Source organism: Setaria viridis, chromosome 2 (assembly GCF_005286985.2).
Source record: "Setaria viridis chromosome 2, Setaria_viridis_v4.0, whole genome shotgun sequence".
Classification (NCBI taxonomy): domain Eukaryota; kingdom Viridiplantae; phylum Streptophyta; class Magnoliopsida; order Poales; family Poaceae; genus Setaria; species Setaria viridis.
This window is the reverse complement of record NC_048264.2, coordinates 39144343-39170390: the sequence shown is the minus strand read 5'-3', so window position 1 is coordinate 39170390 and position 26048 is coordinate 39144343. Positions and strand designations below refer to the sequence as shown.

Here is a 26048-nt window from a genome sequence, read left to right as displayed (position 1 = left end):
CATCTGGTGGAAAGTCCTGGAAATTTATAAGACTCTTATGTGAAGGGAAGTAAAAGACAAGTATAGTAGCAGCAAAACAATTAGACAAGTCACCACACACCACAGCATAACAGAGGGTGCATTTAGCAAACTTGAATCACAAAGATACTAGCATAACTAATGTAGCTAACCCGTGGAACCAGACCAGACCACACCGTGAATGCTGGCTACGTACAGGTTGGGTTCGCCCTCGTTCCAAACCAGTTAACCTCCTCCACACATTCTAGAGTGGTAAATGATTGATTGACTGGCATAAGAGAGCACAAATTGCCACAGGGAAGGGGAGGCACAAATTGTCGTTTTCTTTTGTTGCGGTGTTGCCCCTTCCCTGTCTGCTTTGGTGGCGGCTTGCACATGTACTAGGAGAACGCAGAGTCGTGTGTTGGGTTTGTCAGCACTAGCTGAGCTGATATTATCCACATGCATACGCTACAGACCCGCCCATTTGGATACCTCGTGATAAAGTTTAGCACCTGTCACATCAAATATTTGGATGCTAATTAGGAGTAATAAATATAGGTTAATTAAAAAACTAATTGCATAGATGGAGTCTAATTCGCGAGACGAATCTATTAAGCCTAATTAGTCCATGATTTGAGAATGTGGTGCTACAATAACCATTTGCTAATCATTTGCTAACGATGGATTAATTAGGCTTAATAGGTTCATCTCGCGAATTAGCACAGGGTTCTGCAATTAGTTTTATAATTAGCTCATGTTTAGTCCTCCTAATTAGCATCCGAATTGAACATCCGATGTGACACTGCTAAAATTTAGCACCTAGTATCCAAACATCCCCTAAACATATAATCCACGTATGGCCGTTGCAAAGTGGCGGATTCAAACCTAGGTCCACTAGGGGCATGAGCCCTAGGTGTTGGGCCTATTTTCTCCGTACTAACGCACTATATATAGCACAAAAGAGGATTACAGTGAGAGGGTGTTGGGATACCCTCTGCTAAACTTTAGCACCTATCACATCGGATATTTGATACTAATTAGGAGTATTAAATATAGTTTAATTATAAAACTAATTGCACAGATGGAGTCTAATTCGCGAGACGAATCTATTAAGCCTAATTAGCCCATGATTTGACAATGTGGTACTACATTAACCATTTGCTAATGATGGATTAATTAGCCTTCATAGATTCATCTCGTGAATTAGACTCCATATGTGCAATTAGTTTTGTAATTAGCTCATGTTTAGTCCTCCTTATTAGTATCCGAACATCCGATGTGACTCTGCTAAAGTTTAGCACCTCGTATCCAAACACCCCCTAAGCCCATCAGCTCACTAGTGGCCCTAGGTGTTGGTCCAGCCCAGCTCCGCCCAGTAGGCTCGCATGTTTCTGATCAATCGATTGGCATAAGAGAACAGCATGAAATAGAGATATGGTAGTGGCATAAACAATATCACGATGTATTTGCTATGCACCATTATGATCATAGACGGCTAAGAGGTTAAAGTTTAGGAGAACGAAAAGGTAGATGATGCAGTCACGGCGGAGTGCCGATGTGATCTAGCACCATCAGAGAACGCCACTCACCATTAGAGATGTATCTTCGATAATCGTGGTATAACCGACAAAACTCCTTGAGATCAGAAGTAGGAAAGAAGGGGGATGGGCATAAAGAACAGGGTGTGGAAAGACAAACGGAAGCATGTATGTATGGTGGCAATAGCAAACTAAGATTGGAGAACACAAAAAAGAAAGGAGCATTAAACCACTCACCTATAGTTCTTCTAAAAATATAGGGATAATTAATTAATCATGCACCATAACTAAAACTCTCAAGCAACAAAGTAGATCGCCATGCCAAAAGTTAAAAATTAGATTCAAGTTAAAAATGTACAATTCTTTATATTATTCGTAGTAAATAAAAAAATGTATATAAAGTATTTGCTTTTCTCTTGAATTCATGTTGAACAAAATACATATGAGGGATATGGGTACCCCATGGTCCTCACCGACCAGGATACTAACCGGGCCTGACAAGTGGGCCCGCCTGACCAGGGCGTGCGGGCCAAGGATATGAAGATAATTAGAGTACACACCAAGGAGACCGAGCGATTCAAATCAGCCCGGATATTGCCAGATACGTATTGCAATCCGACTCAGATTATCTTCCATGTAACTACCGTGTAGAATAGATTCAAACCGACTTGTAACCCTACGTCGTCAGCCTATATAAGACGGCCAAGGGAGCCTTCCGAGGGCAATCCAATCCAATATATAAACCACGCACCAGCGCAAAGCAATACAAGTCACCAAAATACAGGACGTAGGGTATTACTCTTCGGAGACCCGAAGCTGTCTAAACCCCCGTGTTCTAGTGATTACCTTGAGTTTTTGGTCTCGCAATCCTCTCTACCTACAAATCAACCATTTCGGTAACCCTGGTGAACTGTCGGGTTACTAAATCTGATAACAACAAAAATATGATGTTAAAAAAAGACATAGATGATAGCTTGATCCAGACCATTCGGACAAAACAATTACAATGACATGACTAAACAAAATAATTTGAATCTATTTTTGGATATGAAAAAAATGATAAAAAAATGTTGGAAAAAAACTAGCTAGTTAGGCTGGACTGGCTAGGGGTTTGGCTAGAGGTTTAGTCAGGCAATCAAACACAACCTAGGGGTGTCTCCAACAATCAGCTCTAAACTAGTAGAACTAATTGTTTATTCATTAAACAGTGCAAAAGATAAGAGACTAGCTATAAGTAAAGAGATAATCTCACTCATTTCCAATATACTCTCCTCTCACCGCACAATATTCAACTCTAATTTTATTAGTTTGGAGCTATTGTTAGCTCGTTCCTTGGGAGTAGCCAAGTAAAGAATTTGCGTTTCCCTTCCGTCAAAAGCTCGCCAGATCTCGCTGCCATATTTTGGGCTCATGCATGACATGATGCTAGCAATTATAATTTCGGTCCTGTTGATAAGGGGTGTTAAAGTTTAATACCCCACTTTTAATATTTTTTTATCACATTATCTCCTAAACACATGCGTTAAAAGGGATGTGTTAAAGTTTAACACCCCCAATTTTATAAACACCTCAAGGGGTGTTAAAAGTTGTTAAACTTAAAAGTGGTCCCCCTCTCCACTTTTTCCCACCATTGTCCCTTTCTCTCTCCCCCCTCTCTCTCCGCCGGCCATAAATGAGGGGGTAATGGAATCATTTCCTACCAAAGTTGTTAAAGTTTAACACACCATCCAAACATCCCAATATGTTAAATTTTAGCACTTCATTTAAGAGTATTAAAATTTTAACACTCGTTAAACTTTAAGACAGTATCAAAACAAGTCCTTCGTGTAGCCCAACATGACACACATCTCGATGCCTGCTCGTATCGGATCCCGTTGCCACACGAAGTGCAAATCATGTGGCGGTCCCCTGGCAAATGTGTTGATTTTGACTCTGGTCCTGCGCTCCTGGTGGCCTGCCACTCATCAAGCATCTATCCATGAAGGCAAAAGGAAGCATCAAATACTACTCCAATAAGAGCAAGAACACAACTGGAGTGTGTACGCACACTGGATTGTTGCACCGCACAAAGCTATACCTGCCAGTCGGCGACAGCACCTAGCTATGGTTGACCTGCGCGTCCAGGTCGTCGCCGCCGTCATGGGCATGGCCCTCGCGACCGCCGCCGCCGCCGGCACCAGCTCCAGCGGCCGGTTCGAGTTCCAGGAGGCCACCGTGGACGCCATCCAGCTGGGCTTCAGGAACGGCAGCCTCACCTCGACGGCGCTGGTCCGGTTCTACCTGGACCAGATCGCGCGCCTCAACCCGCTGCTCCGCGCCGTCATCGAGGTGAACCCGGACGCGCTCGCGCAGGCGGCGCGCGCCGACGCCGAGCGCCAGGCCTCGGGAGGCCGCTGCGCCGCCGGGCTGCACGGCGTCCCCGTCCTCCTCAAGGACAACATCGCCACGCGCGACCGGCTCAACACCACGGCGGGGTCCCTCGCGCTGCTCGGCTCCGTGGTCCCGCGCGACGCCGGCGTGGTCGCCCGCCTCCGCCGCGCCGGCGCCGTCATCCTCGGCAAGGCCAACCCCTCCGAGTGGTCCAACTTCCGCCCCGTCGAGTCCGGCTGGAGCGCCCGCGGCGGCCAGACGCTGGTAAACAATCTCACCACTTCACTTCTTCCGGTCACGAGTGCACAATGTTTTTTATGAGATCACAATCTAAAAAACATGAGGTCGCGAATGTTTTGTGAACTCGTGAAGAATCCGTATGTTCTGTCGGCTTCGCCGTGCGGGTCGAGCGCCGGGCCGGGTGTGGCCGCTGCGGCGAACATGGCCGCCGTGACGCTGGGATCGGAGACCGACGGCTCAATACTCTGCCCGTCGTCGTCGAACTCCGTGGTTGGGATCAAGCCAACAGTTGGGCTGTCCAGCCGGTCAGGCGTCATCCCAATCACGCCGAGGCAAGACACCATAGGGTAAGCTGCAAGCCTCCCAAGTCCTGGCTGTAATTCACTCTGAAACTTCAGATGGGTAACTGAATTCCTGTTCGTCCTGGCAGGCCAATGTGTCGTACGGTATCCGACGCCGTCCATGTGCTGGACGCCATTGTCGGCTACGATAAGCTCGACGCTGAAGCTACCGGAGCAGCTTCCAAGTTCATCCCACGTGGGGGTTACACGCAGTTCCTGAAGATGGATGGATTGAGGGGCAAGAGAATCGGTGCCCCTGCTGTATTTTTCCAAGGGTACAATGACTTCCAGACGGCGGTGTATGAGAAGCATCTCAACACAATGAGGTACTAGCTTGGTCCACTAATTAAATCACATTAAGCTTTAGCTTGTTCATACCTAATATCTATAATTAAAATATTATCTTAGAAGAAAATCCGTCAAGGTTTGCTAGAGACATTCAGTATAGCATTCGACTGCTGCAGATTTTCTTTTTCCCACTAGAACGTGAAAATTTGAGATAAAACAATACGCCTTCCGTCCCAAATTACAATTCGCTCTGACTATTCCGAGTACATAGCTTTTACTATTCCTTAATTTTTTCAAAGATGTCAGAAATGTCAAGTATTTTGACATGGAGAGAAAATATATAGAAAATATATATACAGAAAGAACTATGTGTCTAGAAAAATCAAAACGAACAGTAATTTGGGACGGAAGGAGTAATTTTTGATGCGTGGTAACCTCCTCAGGCTACATACAAATAATTTTAGTTGCACACAAATCTCCGAGCCAATTGTTTAATTTCTGCTCCTCATGGTAGGGAACACGGCGCTACTGTGATCAAGGATCTCGACATCGCGACAAATTTTACCGATCTAAATGCCCAAGAGACGCTCCTGATGATCGCAGAGTTCAAGATAAGCCTGAATGCATACCTGTCAGACCTACTGCGCTCCCCGGTCCGCTCCCTTTCAGATGTCATTGCGTTCAACAACGCACACCCTGTAGAGGTAATAACAAACTGAATAATCTTTCATCTTCGAACTGCTGATGATCAACAAGATACTTTGTGCCTAAGCTGCTAAGCACCATCGATGAGATGATGATGATGATCTTGGTTCGTTGCAGGAGAGGCTCAAAGATTTCGGGCAGCCGGACCTCATCGCGGCCGAGGAAACCAACGGCATTGGCGCCAGGGAGAGAGCTGCGATCCGGCGGCTCAAGGAGATATCCGCCAACGGGTTGGAGAAGCTGATGAAGGAGCACCAGCTGGACGCGATCGTGGCGCCCAACAGCGACGCCTCCTCTGTCCTCGCCGTCGGCGGGTATCCGGGCATCGCCGTGCCGGCGGGGTACGACAAGGAGGGGGTCCCCTTCGCGATAAGCTTCGGCGGGCTCAGGGGCTACGAGCCGAGGTTGATCGAGATGGCCTACGCGTTCGAGCAGGCTACCAAAGTCAGAAGGCCACCTACTTTCAAGCGCTAGGTAGCTAGTAACTGATTAGCTTGACGGCGCATTACAAGCAATTTTGTAACATTATGAACTCCATGGAAATAATCACCTCGTAACTTCAATATCGTTACGTGGTTACTTTTCACTAAGAATTATGGGTTCTCATCTAAAATACATCTATCTCATAATCAACATATCGAACCACCAACACCTATTTCTTGGAGTGATGTGCTTACTACACAGTTACACTTGATCAAACACCAACTTATACTGGATTAGTTGAATAAAACTTAAAGGTCATGCCCGAATTTTGTGGAATCTCAAAAAGAGCGTGGAGATTATATTCTTCCATCTAAGTTCATGAAAAGACTGTATAGTTGTGAACAGTGCTCCCGGATAAAAACAAGCTTAGTCGGTTAATAGCCATGCGGTGTGGTAGGGTGTTTTTTTCAATAATGCTACAGAACATACGTCCGGAATCTTAAAAAAATTGGACGCTCCGATATATGTTCTAATAGTTAATAATCGATATTGCAACTATTGTTTCTACATATTTCATAGTGAATGTTGCATGAAATATAATGTTCATGTTGCGGTGGGAATTTTCTATCCCAGAGTCGAACGACGTAATTTTTACACATTATTTTTCATGTTGCAGTAGGTAATTTTTAATGTTTCATCGAAGTATCCGATGGAAATTTTTCTATCGGACGTCCGAGCGCTCGCAGCGCCGTTCAACAAAATCATTACGGAGGGCCCATTTGCAATAAAATGGACTATAGTAGATGTCTCAAACTCTACATAACTTAAAGGATGGTTATTGTAAATTTTACCTTAAACATCTCTCCATTCACTCCTCGAAAGGTTGTAAAAAGGAAATGGAAGGCTAGGCGCGCTGCTGGGACTGCTCGTAGTCCCGACTTGGCGTGTGGACTCGTACTCGCTGGTTTGACGACCACACCCTTCCGGTAGTCGTGGCGTGGACCTGTGGTCGTCGTGGTCTCGTGGAGTCGGAAATTTGGAAAACAGCCACGCGCTGCACGATTTGGTCAAACCTTCCTTCCTTTCCGCTTTTACCCCCGCTCCAGCCTCCCCTGCCCCTCCCTGCCATTCCGGTGCGCGTACACCCAGTCCACGCACCCGGCGGCATCCTTACCGCCGCGGCGATCTCGGAGTAGAGCCGCGGGCGCCGGCCGGTGGAGTTAGGTCCGTGGACGCGGTCCACGGACGGCCCGACCTACCACATTCCTTCCACCTTCCTTTCACCCTTCCTGGCGGCGGCCGGATGCGACCAAATTCCTCCCATTCTCTCTCCTCCCCCGCGCGATTCCATTCTCTCCCTTGACAAAACCGGAGCAACCAAGGAGAAAAAGGAAAGCGGGCGAGGAAAAGGAACTTGGCTCCTTCTCCCGTTCCGGATTGATCGCGAGGTTCGATCGACGCTCCCAATCTTCTCCGTTCCTGAATGCATTTCAATTTTAATGTCTTTTCTTCTTCTTCTGCGATTGCTGAATTGGGTGGTTTGGTGGGTGGGTCGTTACTGGGTTCTGATCCGTGGGCGGGTTGCTTGGAAATCCTGGTGGGGGCTCCGGCTCGAAGAGGGGTGCCCGCGGTTGCGCTTGGCTCATCTCCGGTGTGGCGCGTGTTTGAGCCGTTCTAATCCTGATGGTAACCTGCTGCTAGGTTCGGTACAATCGGAGGTGAGTGGACAGACACGTTAACCGCTGGTGGATTGGTTATGTCCTGGATGGAGAAGAAGGATTAGAGGAGGATGGATGGGACCGTGAAATTTATCAAATGGGAGGAAACGGGTAGTGGGGTTTCAGTAACGCATGGCAGTGGGTCAATGGCCAATATTATTATCGCGAATTGGGAATGGTTTTTTCTTAGAGTTCATCGGCCATTCTCCGAGAGTGCAGATTACAACTATGCCTTTGTATTTCGTAAGTAGTTTTGTCTCCATACTTGTGCTGACTTCAATGTAAACAGTGACTAGTGATTAATAGTAGGACAGGACAGGAAGTTTGGATTCTAGATGATAGAATTTGTTTCCTGAGCGAATCTCGGAAAATTAGATAATAAAAATATATAGATGGCTGCGCTGATTCTGTCATTTCTCCTTTTGGTTCGCTTATGAATAAGAGAGAGGAGTAATTGAAATAGCACGGATTAAAAAGTTTTATCCTATTCACCAAGAACTAATGAGAGAGACCTCTATCTTCCTCCCTTCTTACAATGGTTTGCCTCCTTTGTTATGCCTATTTAACTAGGTGGGCATTGAAGGGGAAAAAACAAGGTTAATATTCTGACAATCGATGCACCCATCTTATCAGGGTTAATCACTTTAGCTATGTACTCAACAGCTTACTCTTACTTTACTATTACGTATTTGGAAGTGGGAAAGACAATGCAACATGGCATATTTATCTACTGAAACACCCCAACAAACTTTTTATCAACGTCTTGTGGATGGTGTCCATGTGAATGCTAAGCAGCTCACCTAGATTTATCAATCTCATGAATTGTTGACAAAATTATTATCATGAATTGTTGGCAAAATTGTTATCGAGCATAGTCTGCCCTACATGCTTTTCCATACAAAAATGTTGAGAATGTCATCTCACAGTAGAACTCTCATCAGGTTTATTGTGTATTGACTTCTTTTTTCTTCAGGATTATAATTTAAGCTAGAGTTTTTAACATTCTCTCTTTTCTTTTCAGAAATAAATGTGCTGTGCAATAGATGTCTGAAGCATGAAAAGATATACCATCTATGTTAAATGGTTTTGTTAGCACACTGATGGCTGAGGTGTTTGCATGACATCCTCTTTGAGCTTATATGGGGTAGGTGCTCCTCATTTATACCTAAGAAATTTACTATGAATGCTATCTTTTGAGCAATTCCAAGCATGTCTGATGTTTAATTTATGCAGAACAGTGGCTGTATTGGTAATTTAAGCAAATCCCAGTCACTTCAAGATTCTAAACTGAAAGGATCTTTAAGAAAGAGGTCTCGGAATTCTTCTATTGGAAACAGAAGACGATGGCAACCGGGTCTAGAAGCAATGGAGAACAACGTCAGCATATCAGTTTCTCTTGAGGGGAATATCTCGTCTATTCCCAACTCAATAATCAACGATTCTAAAATGTCAACGGACAACGGGTTAGATACATCATTTATAAACCATGGTATGATTTTATTTTGTGATCTTAGTATCTTGAGTTGTTCTGTTTAATAAATTTTGTCTGTGTTTGGATGCTTACCACATAAGTAGATTGAGAAAGGTAGCTTGATTGTGAGGTAAATATGTCTGTAATTGTTTCATCAGTTAGATTGTACATCCCTGATTGCAGTCTGGTGAAATCAAATGGTTAACTGTGCTTTTACAAACACAAAAGCTGTGCCCAAATTGTATGACTCTTTGAATGAGAACTGTATATATAGGCTTGTTTTTTTTTGAATGATATGCAAACCACATGATGTAAAGGGGTTCATTCAGTAGTGTTGTAGCATCAAATCAATTTACTTTTTGCGAGGGAAAGCTTATTGTTTACTTTTTATATATCCAGATAATAATATATTTTTATATAGCCTAGTCACCTACCTTTTCTGGGGGGTATGGATGAATAAATTAGAGTTGATACTGGAAAGTCGTTTACAGACTGATTATAAATTTTGTTTCTGCAGCTGCTGTAGCATGGGCTGAGATGAGAAGGCAATGGGTTGGACACCAGGCAGAAGTTCCAAAAAAGGCACCTCGAGAGCCAGTAATAAGGTTTTTGGTCCTCATTCATTTGCCTGAATCATAATTTTCTGTCGGACACGATGTTCCAAGAATCTCTAGATTATTAGTCTCATTGGATGGGGCAGGTATTGGTAAATTGCTAGTTTAAAGGTTCTGTGAAATTTCTAATGGTTTCATAAGCACACCTGCAAATAAACACATTGATTTACTATGGTTTTTTAAACCAAAGTTAGAAAAGAGGTATATAGCTAATATCCTAGCTAGTTGATGTGATGAGTGTCAGATGTACTTGTTCTGGTGAAAAATACTTAACAAGCTGTCAGTAGCATCTAGCAGATTAGCGGTGTTAGTTTACACTGGAGAAAGCTTATAGTTGTTGCTTCATCTAGTTAGATAAATTCTTGATTAATGGTATTGGACTATTGGTAGGCTGTAAGCTAATACTTGTAAGAAATCAATCCGAATGCATCTTGCTGGATTCATAAGTCTCAACTCTACTGTGTCGTTTTCGTCGCAGTTGGTGCACAACATATGATGATCTCTTGTCGACAAGCGAACGTTTTCCACAGCCAATCCCACTATCTGTAAGATCACTGAGCGTAAGCTCTTTTTCATCTGTGGATCATGTTATCAGCTTCTGACTTGCAGAATTCTTGTAGGAGATGGTTGATTTTTTGGTCGACATATGGCATGAAGAAGGACTCTATGATTAGCTGATCCCTGGCTTTCTTTTGGACTTGCTGTTAGAAAATCTCATCACCTTCCTCCCCACAAAAGATGTAATCTCCAGAAGAAGCTAGATACGGAGTTGTTTCTTAATTAGTCCCAACATTTGGAATTGGAAAACTGTTAATTTAAAAGGTACTACAGTTGGTTGGTATAATTTCTGACATCAGGAGATTAGCTGTCAGCTTTGTCGCTTCTTGCTGAATGAATTGTTGGTTGGTACAGTTGGTCGATGGTTTGTCGTACCAAAATGAATTGTTGTTTACGGATAGAAAGGGAAGGATAATTGTAATTTTCTGTAATACTATCATTGTGATGTTATTGACGAGTTTAACGTTGGTCATCTACTTTAACGTTTTGCGATATTACTATTGACTAGCCAAATTTTTGGGGGGCATACTTGCAAATGTACTAGTAGAAATAAAATAGCCGATTCGCTATGTTGTGCGCTTGTAAGGAGAGGCTTCATTGCAGTATTAGTTGAATTGGATATCTAAAGGTTTTATGGAGTAAAATACACTCTCTTATTGGCCAGTTAAACAAAAGAGAGAGTGTAGATATTAACATTAAATAATCGATATTCTGTTGCTAAAGCTCGCTCAAATTAGACAGGCTGCAGATATATTTGTTGGTGTTGCCTAAACTTCAGGAATTTGTTGAATTAAGCCATGTTGCTCTTTAATAGGAATTTTATACAATTTTTTATGCATAGTTTTTTTTAATCCAAATGTTGTCATTTGTAAAAACTTTTTTTTGTCAAATATATCAATCAATTGTCTATCATGTTTCTTTAGGGTAAGTCTATATCACGTTACATGAATGATGTGTATAATTTAGACATGTTTTCTTATGACTGAAGTTTTCTTCTTCTTTTTTTTAATTTGGGACAAAACCTTCGCATTTCACATTGGACATCTAATGGAGAATGGCTTTCCTATAAATCGAACGTTTTGTTTTCTATAAACCATAAAAAAGCCAAAAAAAATCTTATTTTAAAAAATCAAAGAAATTGTTTTTGAAAAAAAAATACAAATGAACAGCAAAGTTGCCTTCGCCGATAGGAGCACGCGTAGGAACCCCCTAGTCGAAAGTCGGAACACGGTTGGAAGTCGACGCCGATTTACGGTTTACTCGCCCGCCGACCGCAGCGACGCGGCTCTCGCTTTCTCCCTGCCCTCTTCTCCGGCGAGGGAATCAGCCCAGCCCGCGTGAAGCTTACGAGCCGATTTCGTGAGGGGCCTTCGATCCGTTCCCCCGCCGGCGGCGCCGATGGAAAAGGTGAAGAGCCTGCTGAAGCCGCGGCCGACGCCGCAGCAGCAGCTGCGCGAGTGGCAGCGCCGCCTCCGCAACGAGTGCCGCGTCCTCGACCGCCAGATCCGAGGTCCTACTCCCCCTACACTCGCCCGCCTCTCCTCCCTTACCTTCTATCCCCCCCACTTCTCCTTCCCAGGGGCCCCTAGGGGACGCGCGATCCAATTGGGAATGGTAAGGGGGCTTCTCACGTTCATCGCTGTGTGTTGCTTAGTGCCTGCCCTAGGTTTGCCTCAGAAATTGGCTGTGACGTGATTAGCCACGCCCTTCCTGCGATCGTTGTGGTTGGGGCCCTTTAACCCATATCCATTGCGTTTTTTCTGGTTTTGGCGATCGTTCTGGGTAATACAGTTTTGGGTATCATTTGTTCTTACTAGTCGTTGCCTTGTTTTCGCAGATGTGCAGAGGGAGGAGAAGAATGTGGAGAAAGCCATCAGAGAGGCTGCCAAGCGCAACGACATGGGATCTGCAAAGGTGTGACCAGTTTAATCTTGTTGTTTTATGTACGCTTCCCTTTATTCTTTCTCGCTTGTAGTATGATTGTTGGGTTGCTGAGAGTAGAACAGATTTTCAGTGCCGATGTAGGAGCAATACAAAGTACAAACACAAACCAAATTAATCTCCTGGCACTATACCGACAAGATTTATGAATTGATATTCAGTTTCTTCAATTCCTCTATGTTGACTGTTGTGTGCTATTCGTCAATGAAAGCAAACTTTCATGTTGTTTTATTTAGTTATTTGAGCTACATGATGTGCCTTTTTCTCAAATAGCTTTGCTTTAGATCTTAGCATAGGAGTATTGCTCATGGTAGCAGGAATGCTTGGACTGAAAGAAATAATACCATAACCTTTGCATCCATATATGATTAAATTCATCTCTAAACTCTGCATTGTTGCGGCAGAATTATCTTCCAAAAGTCATTAATTTCTTCTTGATCTTTGATTGATTCATTATCAGAAGGAAATGGAAACTACTGTATGAATTGTTGTTTATGTTAAATCACAAGTTCCGGTTATTTTCCTGTCCCTAAATAGTGGTCACTCATTCCTACTGGTGGTTGCATAAGGACCTTTTCATCCTTGTTCTAAAGAACGTCGTCATGATCAACAACAGTGTGGGAGTTGGGGGGTTACAGTAGCAGTCTAGCAGATAACAAAGAAGCATGCTCATGCCATTTGAGTTGAGTACTTGAGATTGAAAGTAGTTTGGGGTTGATAGAAAAATGGGTGCCAAACATGAAAATGGGGAAGATTGCTTGTTTACGAAATTATCATGTTGGTGTTGGTTGTTTCCAGGATAGTAGATTTAGAAGAAAGAAGAAAATATTCTCCAAAGAGTTAGATAAGTATTTCCCACCAGCAACGCCATCATCCCAGTTTTCAGGAATATTGTTGTCATCAGTAGCAACATCATTCTGGGGGACATGGGCAAAAGCTGAATATTATCCACTGAAGGTCACCAGTACATGCAGTTATCTTGAGCGCTGTCCTTGAATCTTTGTTGTTATATTACAGAGAACACATTACTACATTAGTTCCTGAAATCACACACTTCATTTGCATGTACCAGCTCTTCTATGTGTTTGTCCTTCACATATAATGTTTCTAGTTTCAACAGATAGTACAGGTCAAAGTTTCATGGCTGACCTTATCTGTCAGAATAAGATCAACTGTTTGACGTGCTATTGATGTTATGATTTGTTTTTCACGTCAGGCGCTTGCTAAGGAACTTGTAAGATCAAGACGTGCTGTTAACCGCCTTTATGAAAACAAGGCTCAACTGAACTCAGTATCTATGCACCTCGGAGAAATTGTTGGTATGGTCCTTCTTTTTTTTTTTTTGCTTTTTTGAGTTTTTTGTTTGTTCAGTGTCTTATATCGTCCATTAAAGCTATGCCCTTGAACTTATGGAAGAGTGATTCTGTTAGTTAATTTTCAACGGCACACCCTTGTTATGGACAATTGCTGTAGTATCTAGTATCAATATCACAAATGAAAACTTTGTGCACAATGTGTCTTTTGGCACTAATACTGGAAAGCATTGACATGTTTTGCACGCCAAAATTTGTATATGCCTCTAAAAGTGTTGCCCCTTTGTTATTTGCCTCTAGGTATCTCATTCCAGATGTTTTATAATAGTTCTTTCTGTGATTGCAGCACTTCACAAAATCAAAATCACATACTAGTATGTTATTTGAATTTGGGTGCATCCCTCTGTAAGTTTAGTTTAGGCAATAGCCAGTGAACATACAGATTCAAATCAGGACCTGTAAGTTTAGCAAAATCACAGTTGGCAACATATTGGTCCATGTTCCACACTTGCATTGAATATGCATTGAACTTTATCCTGTTTCATTCACCTTTATTTTTGTAAAGGTAGTAGTTCTCTCAGCTTATGTCTAGTATTTTTTCCTTTTACAATACATACAAGTAATTGCAGTGGATGCAATTTTTCAGCAACTGCAAGAACTGTGGGCCACCTGTCCAAGAGCGCTGAAGTGATGAAAATTGTTAATAATCTAATGAAAGCTCCAGAGTTGGCTGCCACGATGCAAGAATTTAGCAAAGAAATGACAAAGGTAATATACTAGTAAATTATCAGTAGTTGTGTGTGTTGTCCCAAATATAAAGAAGTTGCTTCCATTTTATGTGCCCTGTTTGAAGACTTCAAACCTTTACACATTAGCTGACATTTTAGCGTTCTGACTCTAGGCTGGTGTCATGGAAGAGATGGTGAATGACGCAGTTGATTCAGCTTTGGACTCGGAGGACATGGAGGAGGAAATTGAGGAGGAGGTCGACAAGGTTCTTGCTTCAGTAGCAGGGGAGACTGCATCCCAGCTACCAGATGCCGTCAGGACACAGAAGATACAGCAAGCTTCAACTAGCAAGGTTCCAGAAGAGGTAAGTGCTCTGCCTTGCAGTTTCTTTGCATGCTAATATCTTCTATATGAACATTGAAGTGTGCAGAGAGGTATTGTAAGGAAAATTGCTTTAGAGGAGTTAAATTGTCCATTGCAGCATTGTAGAGTTAGTTTTGGGATCAAAATAATTAAGTTACTGGTACTCTGGTATTGTTCACCATATTATGCTACTAAACTGCACTATGTACTAAGGATGCGATCTTAGTTATGAATTTGATGACTCTGGTTGGGCACGTTTTGCAGCGACAAGCTGTTGCTGAGGGTGTTGATGACGATGAGGAGGACCTAGAAGAGATCAGGGCCCGGCTTGCCAAAGTGAGGTCGTAAACCATGCATCCCTGAGGCGTCTAACTTGGCGGAGTCCTTGTTCTACGATAAATGACAGCCAAACCGTTGTATGGAAATTGGGTTGATGAGTGATGATGGTTGTTCCCCCCTCACTTGACCCGGCAAGGTATTGTTGTACAGTAAGCAATGTGATGTGGACAGCGACTTGCCGACTGTCGTCGCTGATTTGATCTGCGATTCAAGATTTATAGCACAGAAAAAAACTGAATAATGGTTTGTGTACTCTTCAGAATGCCACGTGCTCACGTGTTCAGAAACCACGCCCACAGCAACGAGCTGACAATGTTTCGATCTACTGCCTTTTGCATAGGGCATGGTTGCGATGTGCTGTTAACCGTCACAGTATTCGGGTGTGGTCTCCTACAGAAGAGCATATGCTTCTTGACACGGCAAGCTTCTCTGCAAGATGCCGAGATGCTGTATTCGACTTGTCTTTGCTTCCGGAGGATGAGTCGTTCTGTGAATTCTTGTGTGCGTGCGTGTCATCTGTCATGTCATCTCCGTGCGAGTTACTCCCTCCGTTTTAAATTACAGATCGTAAATCTGATGCTTAGATTTTTGCTAGGCCTTTGATGGAAGAATTCGCTGGACGGACTCATGTCATCTCCATTCATAATATCTCGCTGCAAAAGACGTGTCAGCGGCTTGACCCAAAATGTCGTTTAGCCGCACAACATGATGCTTAATCTACGTGGACCAAAACATCAAAGTTAGGCCCCTTTGGAACATAGGAATTTTGTAGGATTTGATCCTATAGAATATTTTCCTACGTGGCCATCCTCCAATTCTTCCAAATTCATATGGAATGGCTAAATCCATAGAAATTTTGGAGGAAATCTAAGGAGGTGTTTGGATCCTTAGCTAAAGTTTAATCTGTGTCACATTGAATCTTCGGAGGCTAATTAGGAGGACTAAACATGAGTTAATTATAAAACTAATTACATAGATGGAGGCTAATTCGCGAGACGAATCTATTAAGCCTAATTAATCTATCATTAGCAAACGGTTACTGTAGCAGTACATTATCAAATCATGGACTAATTAGGCTTAATAGATTTGTCTCGCGAATTAACCTCCATCTATGCAATTGGTTTTGGAATTAGTCTATGTTTAATAGTTCTAATTAGTATGTAAACATTCGATGTGACAGGGACTAAGTCATGTGAACCAAACAAGGCCTAACATGTGGTCCAACCTTTTGGAATCTTTCCTTTGTGCCTCTCTCTTCTTATTCCTTTTATTTTTCCTATGTTGCAACCAAACACATAATTACAAACTTTCCTACATTCTCAATTCCTATAGAATTGGAAATGTCATGCAACTCCATTCTATGTTTCTCCTATTCCTACATTTTAAGATTCCTTCATTCTAAAAAGTTCTAGTGGCGAGGTCACAGGAAGAAGAGGACACGCAGCATACGAGCGAGCTGGAGAAAACTCTACCGCACATCGCTCTCAATTTTTATCATCCCGTTGCTCAGGGCGTGTTTGGATACGAGGTGCTAAACTTTAACAGTGTCACATCGGATGTTCGGATGTTAATTTAGAGGACTAAACATGAGCTAATTATAAAACTAATTGCAGAACCTTGTGCTAATTCGCGAGACGAATCTATTAAGCCTAATTAATCCATCATTAGCAAATGGTCACTGTAGCACCACATTGTCAAATCATGGACTAATTAGGCTTAATAGATTCGTCTCACGAATTATACTCCATCTGTGCAATTAGTTTTGTAATTAGCCTATGTTTAATACTCCTAATTAGCATCCAAACATCCGATGTGATAGGTGTTAAACTTTAACAGCTCCGTCGTTCCGATCCGATGTATTTCCCATACCTTAGATTCACAGGAGATGGCATGTAATACTACATTACTGCAAATAGTTTAACTCACAATTATACCCAATCTATGCTAACCAACCTTGGTAAGACGAAAGATGATCGGGGCACTAGTACGAGAGATCCGATCGAAGAGCACGCTTCGACGGGTTCCACTTCCACAGTCCCGCACGAAAATATAACGTGAGAATTTTTTTTTTGTCCCATTACAAAAAAGAAAAAGACTCGAGGTTCAGATCGCCTCCACGCTAGTCCCTGCTTTCCGCCACTTGGGCCACTCGTGGCACACGTGTGCCACGTATCTCTCTATCTCACAATATCTGCACCGCATCCCGTCTCTGACAGGTGAGCCCCACCATGCCGCAAAAATCTGGTTGACTCTTCAAGCTAACTTCTCCCAGTCCCCCCCACTCGAGTCGTCGTCTTTCTGCCCCCACTCTTCTCTCCCACCCCACTTTTGATCCCGCCGATTCGCCACCGCAACCGCCCACCGCCGGACCGGCCATGGGGCCCGTCGCTCGGAGCCCCGCCCTCGTGCTCGTCGGCATCCTCCTGCTCGCCGCCTCCCCCGCCCGCGGCTCGCCGGATGGCGGGAGCTTCCTCCGCCTCCCCTCCTCCGCGCCGCGCCACCTGGCCCCGCGGCTCCCCCGCTCCGCCGCCGTCGACCTGATCCGCGCCCTCAACCTCCACCCCGCCGACGCCTCCCCGCGTCCCGCCACCGCCGGCGCCGCCCCCGCCCCCGCGGGGACCCTCGTCGAGAGGCCCATCCGCCTCGCGTCCCTCGCGGCCGGGGGCGGCGTGGCCAGCGAGGGCACGTCGGTGAAGGACCTCGGGCACCACGCCGGGTATTACCGCCTCCCCAACACCCACGATGCCAGGTGAGCTCCTCCATCTTCTACCTCCTCCGTCTCTTCACTTTCCCACTCACATATGCGCGTTCTGTTATTCACACACCCGGACCATGTCGCTCGCTCGGGGCCCGATCGTGCTGCGCAGGATGTTCTACTTCTTCTTCGAGTCGAGGGGGCACAAGGACGACCCCGTGGTGATCTGGCTCACGGGCGGGCCCGGCTGCAGCAGCGAGCTCGCGCTCTTCTACGAGAACGGGCCCTTCCACATAGCGGACAACTTGTCGCTCGTCTGGAATGACTTTGGCTGGGACAAGGTACATATTCTGCTGCTCCTGCGCTTACCGATCTAGCAGATGGAGTTTCGGTTTTGTTTTTTCATGGCTTCTTACTTTCTGATGTGTTCCTGATTATCTCTTGATTGGAAACTCTGTGTAATCTTGCTTCTGTTGTCTTTCACAGGCATCCAACCTTATCTATGTTGATCAGCCCACTGGAACTGGGTTCAGCTACAGCTCGGACTCACGGGACACTCGCCACAATGAAGCTTCCATCAGCAACGATTTATATGACTTCCTGCAGGTAGTGGCTATCCTTTTCTTTTTTGTGGACACGATGCGTTCAGTTATATGTGGAAGTGGAATTTCATGGTATGTTGTAGCCTGATTTAAGGGGAACCTTCAGGGTACACATCATTTATGATATAACACATTAACACTTGCACCCACTGCCATATTTGCTTAGTTATATGGCTAACTATAGTAAGCTAGTCAATTTCTAGTAGGATATTAGTGACATGAATTACAACAGTACCTTTCAGATATGCTATGTGCCTAGACCATAAATACAGTAGAGTTTATAGAAATAAGGCATGGAGTTTATCTGAGCTAGAGTGTCAATCCTTAACTTTGGCAGCAATCTAGAAGGAAATGTTTGTTTTTGCATTTCTATCATGAATTTGGTTTCATGCTTCTAACTATGTGATACTGGCAGGCCTTTTTCGCTGAGCACCCAAAGTATGCTAAAAATGATTTCTTCATAACTGGGGAGTCATATGCTGGGCACTACATTCCTGCCTTTGCAAGTCGCGTGTACCGTGGAAACAAGAACAATGAGGGCATTCACATTAATTTGAAGGTTTCTAGTTTTTCTCTTTCTTGAAGTATCTATGCCTCTTTTTTTTGTTAAAGACATTATTATCATGATGTAATCATCACTTTAAATGATTTTTAGGGTTTCGCGATTGGCAATGGGCTAACAGATCCAGCAATACAGTACAAGGCATACCCTGATTATGCATTGGATATGGGGTTGATCACAAAATCACAATTTAACAGGATCAACAAAATAGTTCCCACTTGTGAATTTACTATCAAGCTCTGTGGTAAGTCCTGCTTTGGTTGTGTGTAGGTCAATGCTAGTATTTGTAAAGTTTGCCTCTTGGGTCTTGGCCTTGCAGCATTATCAACAGTATTCAACATTTCTTCAGCACTTGGTTCATAGCATCGTTGCATATTAGCACGTTGGTGCCAGTTGGTTCTTTTCAAAGAAAAACTTCCACACCTTCCCTGATGCCATGTAGCATGAGTTGATAAAACTTAATTCCTTCTTTTGCAGGTACCTCTGGCACTGTATCTTGCCTTGCCGCGTACTTTGTTTGCAATACAATATTCACTGCCATCAGGACAATCATAGGGAGTAAAAATGTAGGGTGCAAAACACAAGCTCTATTTTTGGCCCCATGTTTTGGAACCTTTTAACAATGTTCATCTTGTCTTTTCAGTACTATGACATCAGGAAGCCATGTGTTGGAAGCCTGTGCTATGATTTCTCAAATTTGGAGAAATTTCTCAATAAAAAATCTGTTAGAGAGAGCCTAGGAGTTGGAGACATAGAGTTTGTTTCATGCAGCCCAAGTGTCTATCAGGCCATGTTATTAGATTGGATGAGGAACCTTGAAGTTGGAATCCCTGAACTCCTTGAGAATGACATCAAAGTGTTGATTTATGCTGGAGAGTATGATCTCATATGCAATTGGCTTGGTGAGTATCTTGCAACTTATTATTAATAAACATTGGTAACCCTGTGCTTGCTGTTCTGCACAACACTGAATCTCACTCGACACGGATTATGATGAATTAACTATAACCTTTTGTCATCTGAGACTTGTGAGTTGCTCCTTCATGATTAGGTTTTATTCAAGTTCTGTACTAGGAAATTAGTGGCAGATGTATGTGTTATAAAGATATTAAATCTTTGTTTGGTTGGTAGTATGAAAAGTTGTGGTGAATGCTGAAAGCATAGCTTTGGGACTTGCTGCAGCTCATTTAAGTAAGACATAAGTTACCTGGTATTGTATAAATTTTCCTAATCTCAGAGAAGCACAATAATGCACACTGGTTTTGTTTTTGGTACATAATGATGAAAGGTACCAATGGCTAATAATAGGAAGGCAACAGTGCTGAAGACCTATTCTTTCCTTTTCCATTGCTGTGTTTTTTACTATTGCATTCTTGCTTTGCCGGGTGTGTATGTAATCTTACCCTGATCTGGGCAGGGAACTCGAGATGGGTAAACTCTATGGAATGGTCTGGAAAGGAAGCTTTTGTCTCATCATCTGAGAAGCCCTTCAAGGTTGATGGAAAAGAAGCTGGCCTTCTAAAGAGCCATGGTCCTTTGAGTTTCTTGAAGGTTAGATCTATATACTATGCACAAAAACGTAGCTCCCTCTAGGCTCTATATGACCAACAATCTTTATTCTTGAGCAGAAGTAGCCACACAGTAATTGGTAGACATATATGCCTATATTCACAAATTTTCATGGAAACCATTAAAAAATATGCAAGAAACAGAATGAGTGTGACAATTGGTTTGTGCAGTTTGGACTAAAGTTGAAGGATCATTGGATGTCGAGCCATTACCTTAGTGATGTGCACTCTCTTCGAAAACTTACTAAAGGTGCTTTGTGCAACAGGTCCACGATGCTGGTCACATGGTACCGATGGATCAACCGAAGGCTGCTCTGGAGATGCTGAAGAGGTGGACTTCCGGAAACCTTTCGGAACCGATCTCCCAGAAGCTTGATTTCGACATGTAACCGACAGGCTGTTTCTCCATGGTGTGCAACCTGATGCTGTTTCGAGGGTCGCTGCCCTGCACTTGTCTCCTCAGACTGCCGCATGTAATCTACCGTGTACTTCAGGATGATCGTAGGCTCTGAAAAGCTCACCTTGCGAGACGCGACCGTACAGATGTTATTTTCCTTGTACGGGCGCTCCGCGTGCTGATGAGACGTGGTCTTAAAACTCGAATAGTATTTAATAAAGTTTTCAGAGAATTGCCTGAGAATTATGGTTCGTGTCTTCGTGATGACTTGGCCTTGAGAAGCTTGAGAAGTATGGTTCGTGATGAGTTGTGCCCTGAGAAGTGAAGCGTCGACGTTTAATATGTTATAACGTGCATCCAACAAACCAACTACTGGTTGGAAAGAGGCGCGAGGTACAATCAAATTTCTTCGTTTTTGTTGCCCATTTATAATAGAGGATTTCGAAGGAACTGCATGTCCCTGCAAAATTTCGACAGAAATTTGCACAAATATCCTTTGGAACTAGTAAATAGAACACTCAGTTTAATCTCTCAGCGACCTCATGCGAACTTGGGGGAAAAACATTTTAGACTTTCCCAAAATAAGGAGAGTCGGACGTCATGATGATTCAGAGGTTGCTTCTCTCGGCTAGCATCTTTATAATCTTTTATAAGAACAGTCTGCTCCCGTTTATCAATCTTCCTGCAGCTAAGCAGCGGACGAAAACGTTGAATGAAATTCAAATACAGAATGGCATAAGAGAAAGCAAAACCCATACATGCCAACCGAATCTATGGAACAACAGCAGTTTACAGTCACAAACTAACGATAGTTGCATCAACTATATCAGTCATGGTACACTGCGATGTGCTAAAAACAACAGCACAAAAATGTCCTTACATAGCAAGACTGTATCCTGCCTGTTGTTTTTCCTCATAAAACCAAGTTGCCAACAAGTTCGTATACCGGTGCCTTTTGGTCAGACGAAGAGTGCTGAAACAGAATCCTAATAAACAACCATGAAGAACTTTCTGCTGTCTCTCTTGCGCGTTGCTTAATCTTCTTTCTTCTGTTTCTTCGGAGCGGGCTTCTGGTACAGTAGTATCTGACCCAAGATTGTACCATTCATGACAATGCCAATTGCAGAGCCCATGATCACTTTCCAATAGTTAAGGGTCACCAAGTATAAATGATAATAAAGTGACATAGAAAGTGAGGTTGTAGGAAAATTCGATACTAGCAGAGCTGTAAATCATTTATCGGCATTTTTGCAGCTCATTTTCACCATATTTTTGGGAAGCATATTGAGATAAGCAGATACAAAATCAAACTTTAACCAGAGGACAATGACCTAATACAGTTTGGGCATGTATAGTTATTCTACCAAGTTTTGGGTTCTATTAACTACCTACATAATGGGCAGTTGGGCACATTTAGAACTTGATTGCCACACATCTAGAACTAGAATGCAACATGATAACAGTAAACAAAATCCATCAGTATGTTGTAATGAGCCGTAATCAGAATCAAGGATACCACTTAAGGGAGTCTTCTCCTGGATGCTGGTAAAAACTCTTACTGCAAGACAAGAGGTATCAGAGATTAGCAAGCTTTCAGCACTGATTGAAGAGTTTAATGATGTCAGCAAAAGATGCATGTACTGTTTAACTTAAAAAATGGTGTTGTGAAGAGAAACAAGATGAGCCAGAAGTTAAAAATGTAATGGTTTATATTTGGCATGTGCTTAAAACTTACCAATAGAACCAGCAAAGTTCATAAAACAGGTAAGGAAGCTGAGCTCGCCAGTGCCCTTATTCTGCAAAGTACGGACAAGACAACAGCCATTTTATATTTGAAATAATCACTTGACATGAACCAGGTTCTGAAATAGTACTCAACAGAGAATGTTCTGAGAAAGTGCCATAAAACATCTAATTCAAGTAGTTCAAATCCAGAATACTGCAACTAGTAGACAATACTTAAAAGCCTACGCGACTCAAGCAGATTGCTGTCCAAGATAGAGAAAGCACAAATGGATATTGTTTGAGATGTATAAATTGTGTAATAAGGTGTAACAAAAATGTAACATCATACCGAAAAATTCTTCCATATCTGTGGAACTCTGGCAAAAAAGAAGATGGCATGCTGTGAAGCCTGCACGGAATATTAGACAATAAACAAGTCACGAGGTCGAGCATATACACCTACATCATGTGTAACACAACAAATATTACTTACTACTTACATAAAGGACTTCAAAAAGAGCAGGATCAATTTTTCCAGCCAAAACAGTTGGAGCCAGTCCACAATATCTAAATGACCACCGTTTAGGAAAGCAAGTCAAACATTTTAATCAGACAAAATATTAATAAAGTTTGGTGATCTTCAGTGAACTTGTCAATGGGTTTTCGCACATCTTTATTGCCAGCATCAAAGTGAAGTTAGAATAAACAACAGGAAAATGAAGGATACAATAAAGCTTTCATCCATGTTTTGGCTCCCATTGGCGGGGAGTAATAGTAAATGATTGCCACCAAGATAATTGCTGCATATCAGATATTTCATCAGTTAAAAAAAATCAACAAAGAGAACTACAGCAGCCTTCCCGGTAGAAAAGGAAGGCTTAGATAAACATAAGCTGTCCACTCAAGACATGAACCCAAAAACAAACCTTGGATTAACAGAAAAGCTAGCTCCCCATAAGCTGAAAAAGGAAGTCCTTTATGAATACAATATGCCAAAGCAATTGTGTAGCCAACGACCTCAAGTTCAAAGGATGCTACACTAAGTCCTCTAACACTTCCATGCTTCAAAATTTTTAGTATCTGCAGCAGGAAATATTTGTAATTATGGCGGAAAGTCAAAATGAGAAGGTAATTGAAGTACAAGAAAGATTCTGGGCACATGATCAATACAAAAATCTTGGGGCTGGATTATGTCCTTTTTCTAATATGCATATAAACAAATATTATACTAGGAATTACAAAGTAACTAAATCAAAAGCCATGTCTGATCATGGATTAACTTCTTCCTTATTCTTAATAACAAACGACCTCTTTCTAATGCAGACAAGAGTCTGCAGGTTTATAATCTCTATTATGAGTGCTAGTCCATGCAGGTAAGAAATTATCTGCTTCAACATTCCTTTCACAACTTTTGCAACCCATACCAAAGGCAAATAAGGCTACCCAATACTACATAATATAAAAGTTGCATGCATATCTAGATACCAGTGAAGAAGCAAAGTCCTCCATAACTGTCGAACTAATTCCTAATTCTTATGTTCAACAACGTTCTTGATTCTTAATTAATATAACACTAGATGCAAGCACCTGAGGGAGCTTGGCAATGGTGGATGCAGCAATGATGGAATACCCGAGGACCTTAGACAATAATGGAACCAGGATGTTTGCATCCAATGGAAACAATAGGAAGCATCCTATGTTCATGCCCATCCTATCCAGCTGCATCCCTAAGGCTGGCCTCTTCCCTTTCCTCATCTCCAAGGCCTTCAAATTTTGGTGACCTGACAGTGACTGGATTCTAATTGCAGGCCTTTGTGGGCTACAAATCATCAAGGACGAAGGCTCCCTTGATAGTTTGAAGGAGTTGGATGTGGGGCTTTTAGAGGATTTTATTTGGTGGACTGACTGGGACTGCAATGTGCCAACGGTGATCCCAGAGCAGAGCACGGGGAGTGCTGGGATCATATTCGTCGATCAATTTCTAAACTTCCAGAACTGAGAAGTTCAAATTACTGATGTTTCTGAGCAGGGGAAGCTCTTGAGAGAGGAAGTAACTGCAAGAGTTTTTGCTGTGCACTCAAAGCACAAGAAAGTGTCACGCCGATCCACCACCATCCCACAAAAGAACAAAGAATTCCGGCGGCTCCCCCCTTGATTTCTCTGCTCTTTTACCGCGCCGCGCCAAGCTCACAGCAAAGCTACCAACAAAGGACCCTTTATGCAAAATTCCGCACGCGATGCTCACGCAAAGAACATGAGATTTGAGATCCCCTCTCACATCCACCAGGCGAGCTCGCCGCAGATCGAGACCCATAGAGGCATGCATATTTATACGTACACAAGAACCTTTATCTAGTGGCAGGAAGAAGGCGGGGGAACCTGGGGGAGCTTGACGGTGGTGGATGCGGCGACGATGGCGTAGCCGAGCAGCTTGGAGATGAGCGGGAGGAGGCATCCCTTGTCGGGGATCTTGGCGTCGCTCAGCGCCGCTAGGACGCACCCGAAGTTCATGCCCAGAATCTCCAGCTCCATCGCCACCATGGCCGTCTCCTGTGGTCGCGCAGGTGTTTGCCGCGGCGTCGACCCCGACGGTGATGGAGAAGACGACGAACAGCGAAGAAGCCCACACGCCACGCGAACCAGCACGATTCCTCAGCGAGCTGGGCCGCGTATCTCAATGAGATGCGCGTGTTGATGGGCCGACGCGGGGAATTCGTCGCTATTCGTACCGTGTGGGCCTGAAGAATAAGAGGTTTCCGTTTTGGGCCTTTGCGTATTCCAGTTAAAAGTTAAAAGGTTTAGCGGGCAAAAATCTTGAAACAACATATATTTTAAATAAATGAGAGTAAATGCTAGACTGATCCTGCACATAAAAAAATGGTTCGTACTTGCGTAGTACTACGTGCCATATTTCATTCTTGGGCTCTTTTTTTCTTTTAAATTAGGCTATGAATGTTGTCTGCATGTACGGTCTATCAACAATGGCCCTCGTTTATATTGATGATTTATGAGAACTGTACTTGAATATTTTGAATGTTAGGTATGTATAGCAGTACAATGTTTGCCTCACCTATTTTCCATCCAGAATATGTCCTTTGACCGTGTAGTACCAATCCAGAGATTTGTAGGTACTTAAATTAGTCAACAATGGTTAACCCTTTTGCATGGGGGCAAGAGTAGTTAGGCTGTGATAGTCTCAAAGAATGTGCTAATTTGTAGTTTGGTGAGGCCTAGGACCCCTCCAAGGCTCCAACAGCATCCATAAACGTACTTATTGTGCACTCAATGATTTTAGCTATCTTGTGTCCATCAAACGTGTTGCTCCTTCGACTCTTCCGGCCGGGTAAGCAGGGATGTCCATTTCTACGGGAACAACCCGATGGAGAAAGCCTGGTGCACACATTTTCGCAGGGAACGGATTCCGCAATCACCCCCAATTCAACCCTACGGGGCAAAAATCATAAAACTATGGCCAAAACAGCAAACTTGTCAATTGCTGAACGCTCAACACAATGTCTATATTGCCGTCTCAGGACGTGTCTTAGAAC

General features: G+C 43.2%; 5 protein-coding genes across 7 annotated transcripts; 4 read left to right on the top strand and 1 right to left on the bottom strand.

Annotated features, from left to right (window-relative positions):
* The first annotated feature begins 3530 nt into the window (after nt 1-3530).
* LOC117843641 (probable amidase At4g34880) lies at nt 3531-6131 on the top strand. The gene is made up of 5 exons (XM_034724292.2): nt 3531-4172; nt 4281-4495; nt 4579-4815; nt 5292-5481; nt 5600-6131. The coding sequence occupies exons 1-5, from the start codon at nt 3642-3644 to the stop codon at nt 5954-5956; spliced, it is 1530 nt and encodes a 509-aa protein (XP_034580183.1). The 5' UTR covers nt 3531-3641; the 3' UTR covers nt 5957-6131.
* Nucleotides 6132-7162: 1031 nt separating this feature from the next.
* Nucleotides 7163-10742, top strand: LOC117843647 (uncharacterized). 3 transcript variants are annotated; one of them, XM_072291542.1, is made up of 6 exons: nt 7163-7353; nt 8645-8767; nt 8862-9112; nt 9612-9699; nt 10187-10253; nt 10329-10742. In XM_072291542.1, the coding sequence occupies exons 2-6, from the start codon at nt 8763-8765 to the stop codon at nt 10380-10382; spliced, it is 465 nt and encodes a 154-aa protein (XP_072147643.1). In that variant the 5' UTR covers nt 7163-7353; nt 8645-8762; the 3' UTR covers nt 10383-10742. The 3 variants fall into 3 exon arrangements, with proteins under 3 accessions (XP_072147643.1, XP_034580188.1, XP_034580189.1); XM_034724297.2 differs by having other exon boundaries at nt 7165-7353; nt 8857-9112; XM_034724298.2 differs by lacking the exon at nt 7163-7353 and adding an exon at nt 7441-7623 and having other exon boundaries at nt 8857-9112.
* A 766-nt stretch (nt 10743-11508) lies between these two features.
* Nucleotides 11509-15203, top strand: LOC117843646 (vacuolar protein sorting-associated protein 24 homolog 1). The gene is made up of 6 exons (XM_034724296.2): nt 11509-11776; nt 12104-12180; nt 13424-13526; nt 14167-14288; nt 14422-14613; nt 14877-15203. The coding sequence occupies exons 1-6, from the start codon at nt 11665-11667 to the stop codon at nt 14958-14960; spliced, it is 690 nt and encodes a 229-aa protein (XP_034580187.1). The 5' UTR covers nt 11509-11664; the 3' UTR covers nt 14961-15203.
* Nucleotides 15204-17261: 2058 nt separating this feature from the next.
* LOC117843640 (serine carboxypeptidase-like) lies at nt 17262-21018 on the top strand. The gene is made up of 9 exons (XM_034724291.2): nt 17262-17700; nt 17819-17987; nt 18133-18252; nt 18664-18807; nt 18904-19054; nt 19288-19376; nt 19454-19712; nt 20228-20361; nt 20645-21018. Exons 1-9 carry the CDS (start codon nt 17327-17329, stop codon nt 20765-20767), a joined length of 1563 nt encoding a protein of 520 aa, XP_034580182.1. The 5' UTR covers nt 17262-17326; the 3' UTR covers nt 20768-21018.
* Nucleotides 21019-21488: 470 nt separating this feature from the next.
* On the bottom strand, nt 21489-25141 carry LOC117843645 (mannose-P-dolichol utilization defect 1 protein homolog 2). The gene is made up of 8 exons (XM_034724295.2): nt 24880-25141; nt 23427-23580; nt 23228-23300; nt 23001-23067; nt 22850-22909; nt 22511-22571; nt 22292-22333; nt 21489-21913 (listed from the first exon to the last, which is right to left on the bottom strand). Exons 1-8 carry the CDS (start codon nt 25039-25041, stop codon nt 21810-21812), a joined length of 723 nt encoding a protein of 240 aa, XP_034580186.1. The 5' UTR covers nt 25042-25141; the 3' UTR covers nt 21489-21809.
* Between the last annotated feature and the right edge of the window lie 907 nt (nt 25142-26048).

Excerpts from the sequence above, each read along its gene's own strand:
- LOC117843641 (XM_034724292.2), top strand. The coding sequence starts at position 3,642 with ATGGTTGACCTGCGCGTCCAGGTCGTCGCCGCCGTCATGGGCATGGCC. Across the intron at positions 4,816-5,291 it reads AAGCATCTCAACACAATGAG|GGAACACGGCGCTACTGTGA; the intron begins GTACTAGCTTGG and ends TCCTCATGGTAG. Across the intron at positions 5,482-5,599 it reads ACAACGCACACCCTGTAGAG|GAGAGGCTCAAAGATTTCGG; the intron begins GTAATAACAAAC and ends GGTTCGTTGCAG.
- LOC117843647 (XM_034724297.2), top strand. The coding sequence starts at position 8,741 with ATGACATCCTCTTTGAGCTTATATGGG. Across the intron at positions 9,113-9,611 it reads TACATCATTTATAAACCATG|CTGCTGTAGCATGGGCTGAG; the intron begins GTATGATTTTAT and ends TTGTTTCTGCAG. Across the intron at positions 10,254-10,328 it reads CACAGCCAATCCCACTATCT|GAGATGGTTGATTTTTTGGT; the intron begins GTAAGATCACTG and ends GAATTCTTGTAG.
- LOC117843646 (XM_034724296.2), top strand. The coding sequence starts at position 11,665 with ATGGAAAAGGTGAAGAGCCTGCTGAAGCCGCGGCCGACGCCGCAGCAG. Across the intron at positions 12,181-13,423 it reads ACGACATGGGATCTGCAAAG|GCGCTTGCTAAGGAACTTGT; the intron begins GTGTGACCAGTT and ends TTTTCACGTCAG. Across the intron at positions 14,614-14,876 it reads CTAGCAAGGTTCCAGAAGAG|CGACAAGCTGTTGCTGAGGG; the intron begins GTAAGTGCTCTG and ends CACGTTTTGCAG.
- LOC117843640 (XM_034724291.2), top strand. The coding sequence starts at position 17,327 with ATGGGGCCCGTCGCTCGGAGCCCCGCCCTCGTGCTCGTCGGCATCCTC. Across the intron at positions 18,253-18,663 it reads ATTTATATGACTTCCTGCAG|GCCTTTTTCGCTGAGCACCC; the intron begins GTAGTGGCTATC and ends TGATACTGGCAG. Across the intron at positions 19,377-19,453 it reads CAATCATAGGGAGTAAAAAT|TACTATGACATCAGGAAGCC; the intron begins GTAGGGTGCAAA and ends TTGTCTTTTCAG.
- LOC117843645 (XM_034724295.2), bottom strand. The coding sequence starts at position 25,041 with ATGGTGGCGATGGAGCTGGAGATTCTGGGCATGAACTTCGGGTGCGTC. Across the intron at positions 23,301-23,426 it reads AGCTTTTCTGTTAATCCAAG|CAATTATCTTGGTGGCAATC; the intron begins GTTTGTTTTTGG and ends TCTGATATGCAG. Across the intron at positions 22,910-23,000 it reads CTCTTTTTGAAGTCCTTTAT|GCTTCACAGCATGCCATCTT; the intron begins GTAAGTAGTAAG and ends TATTCCGTGCAG.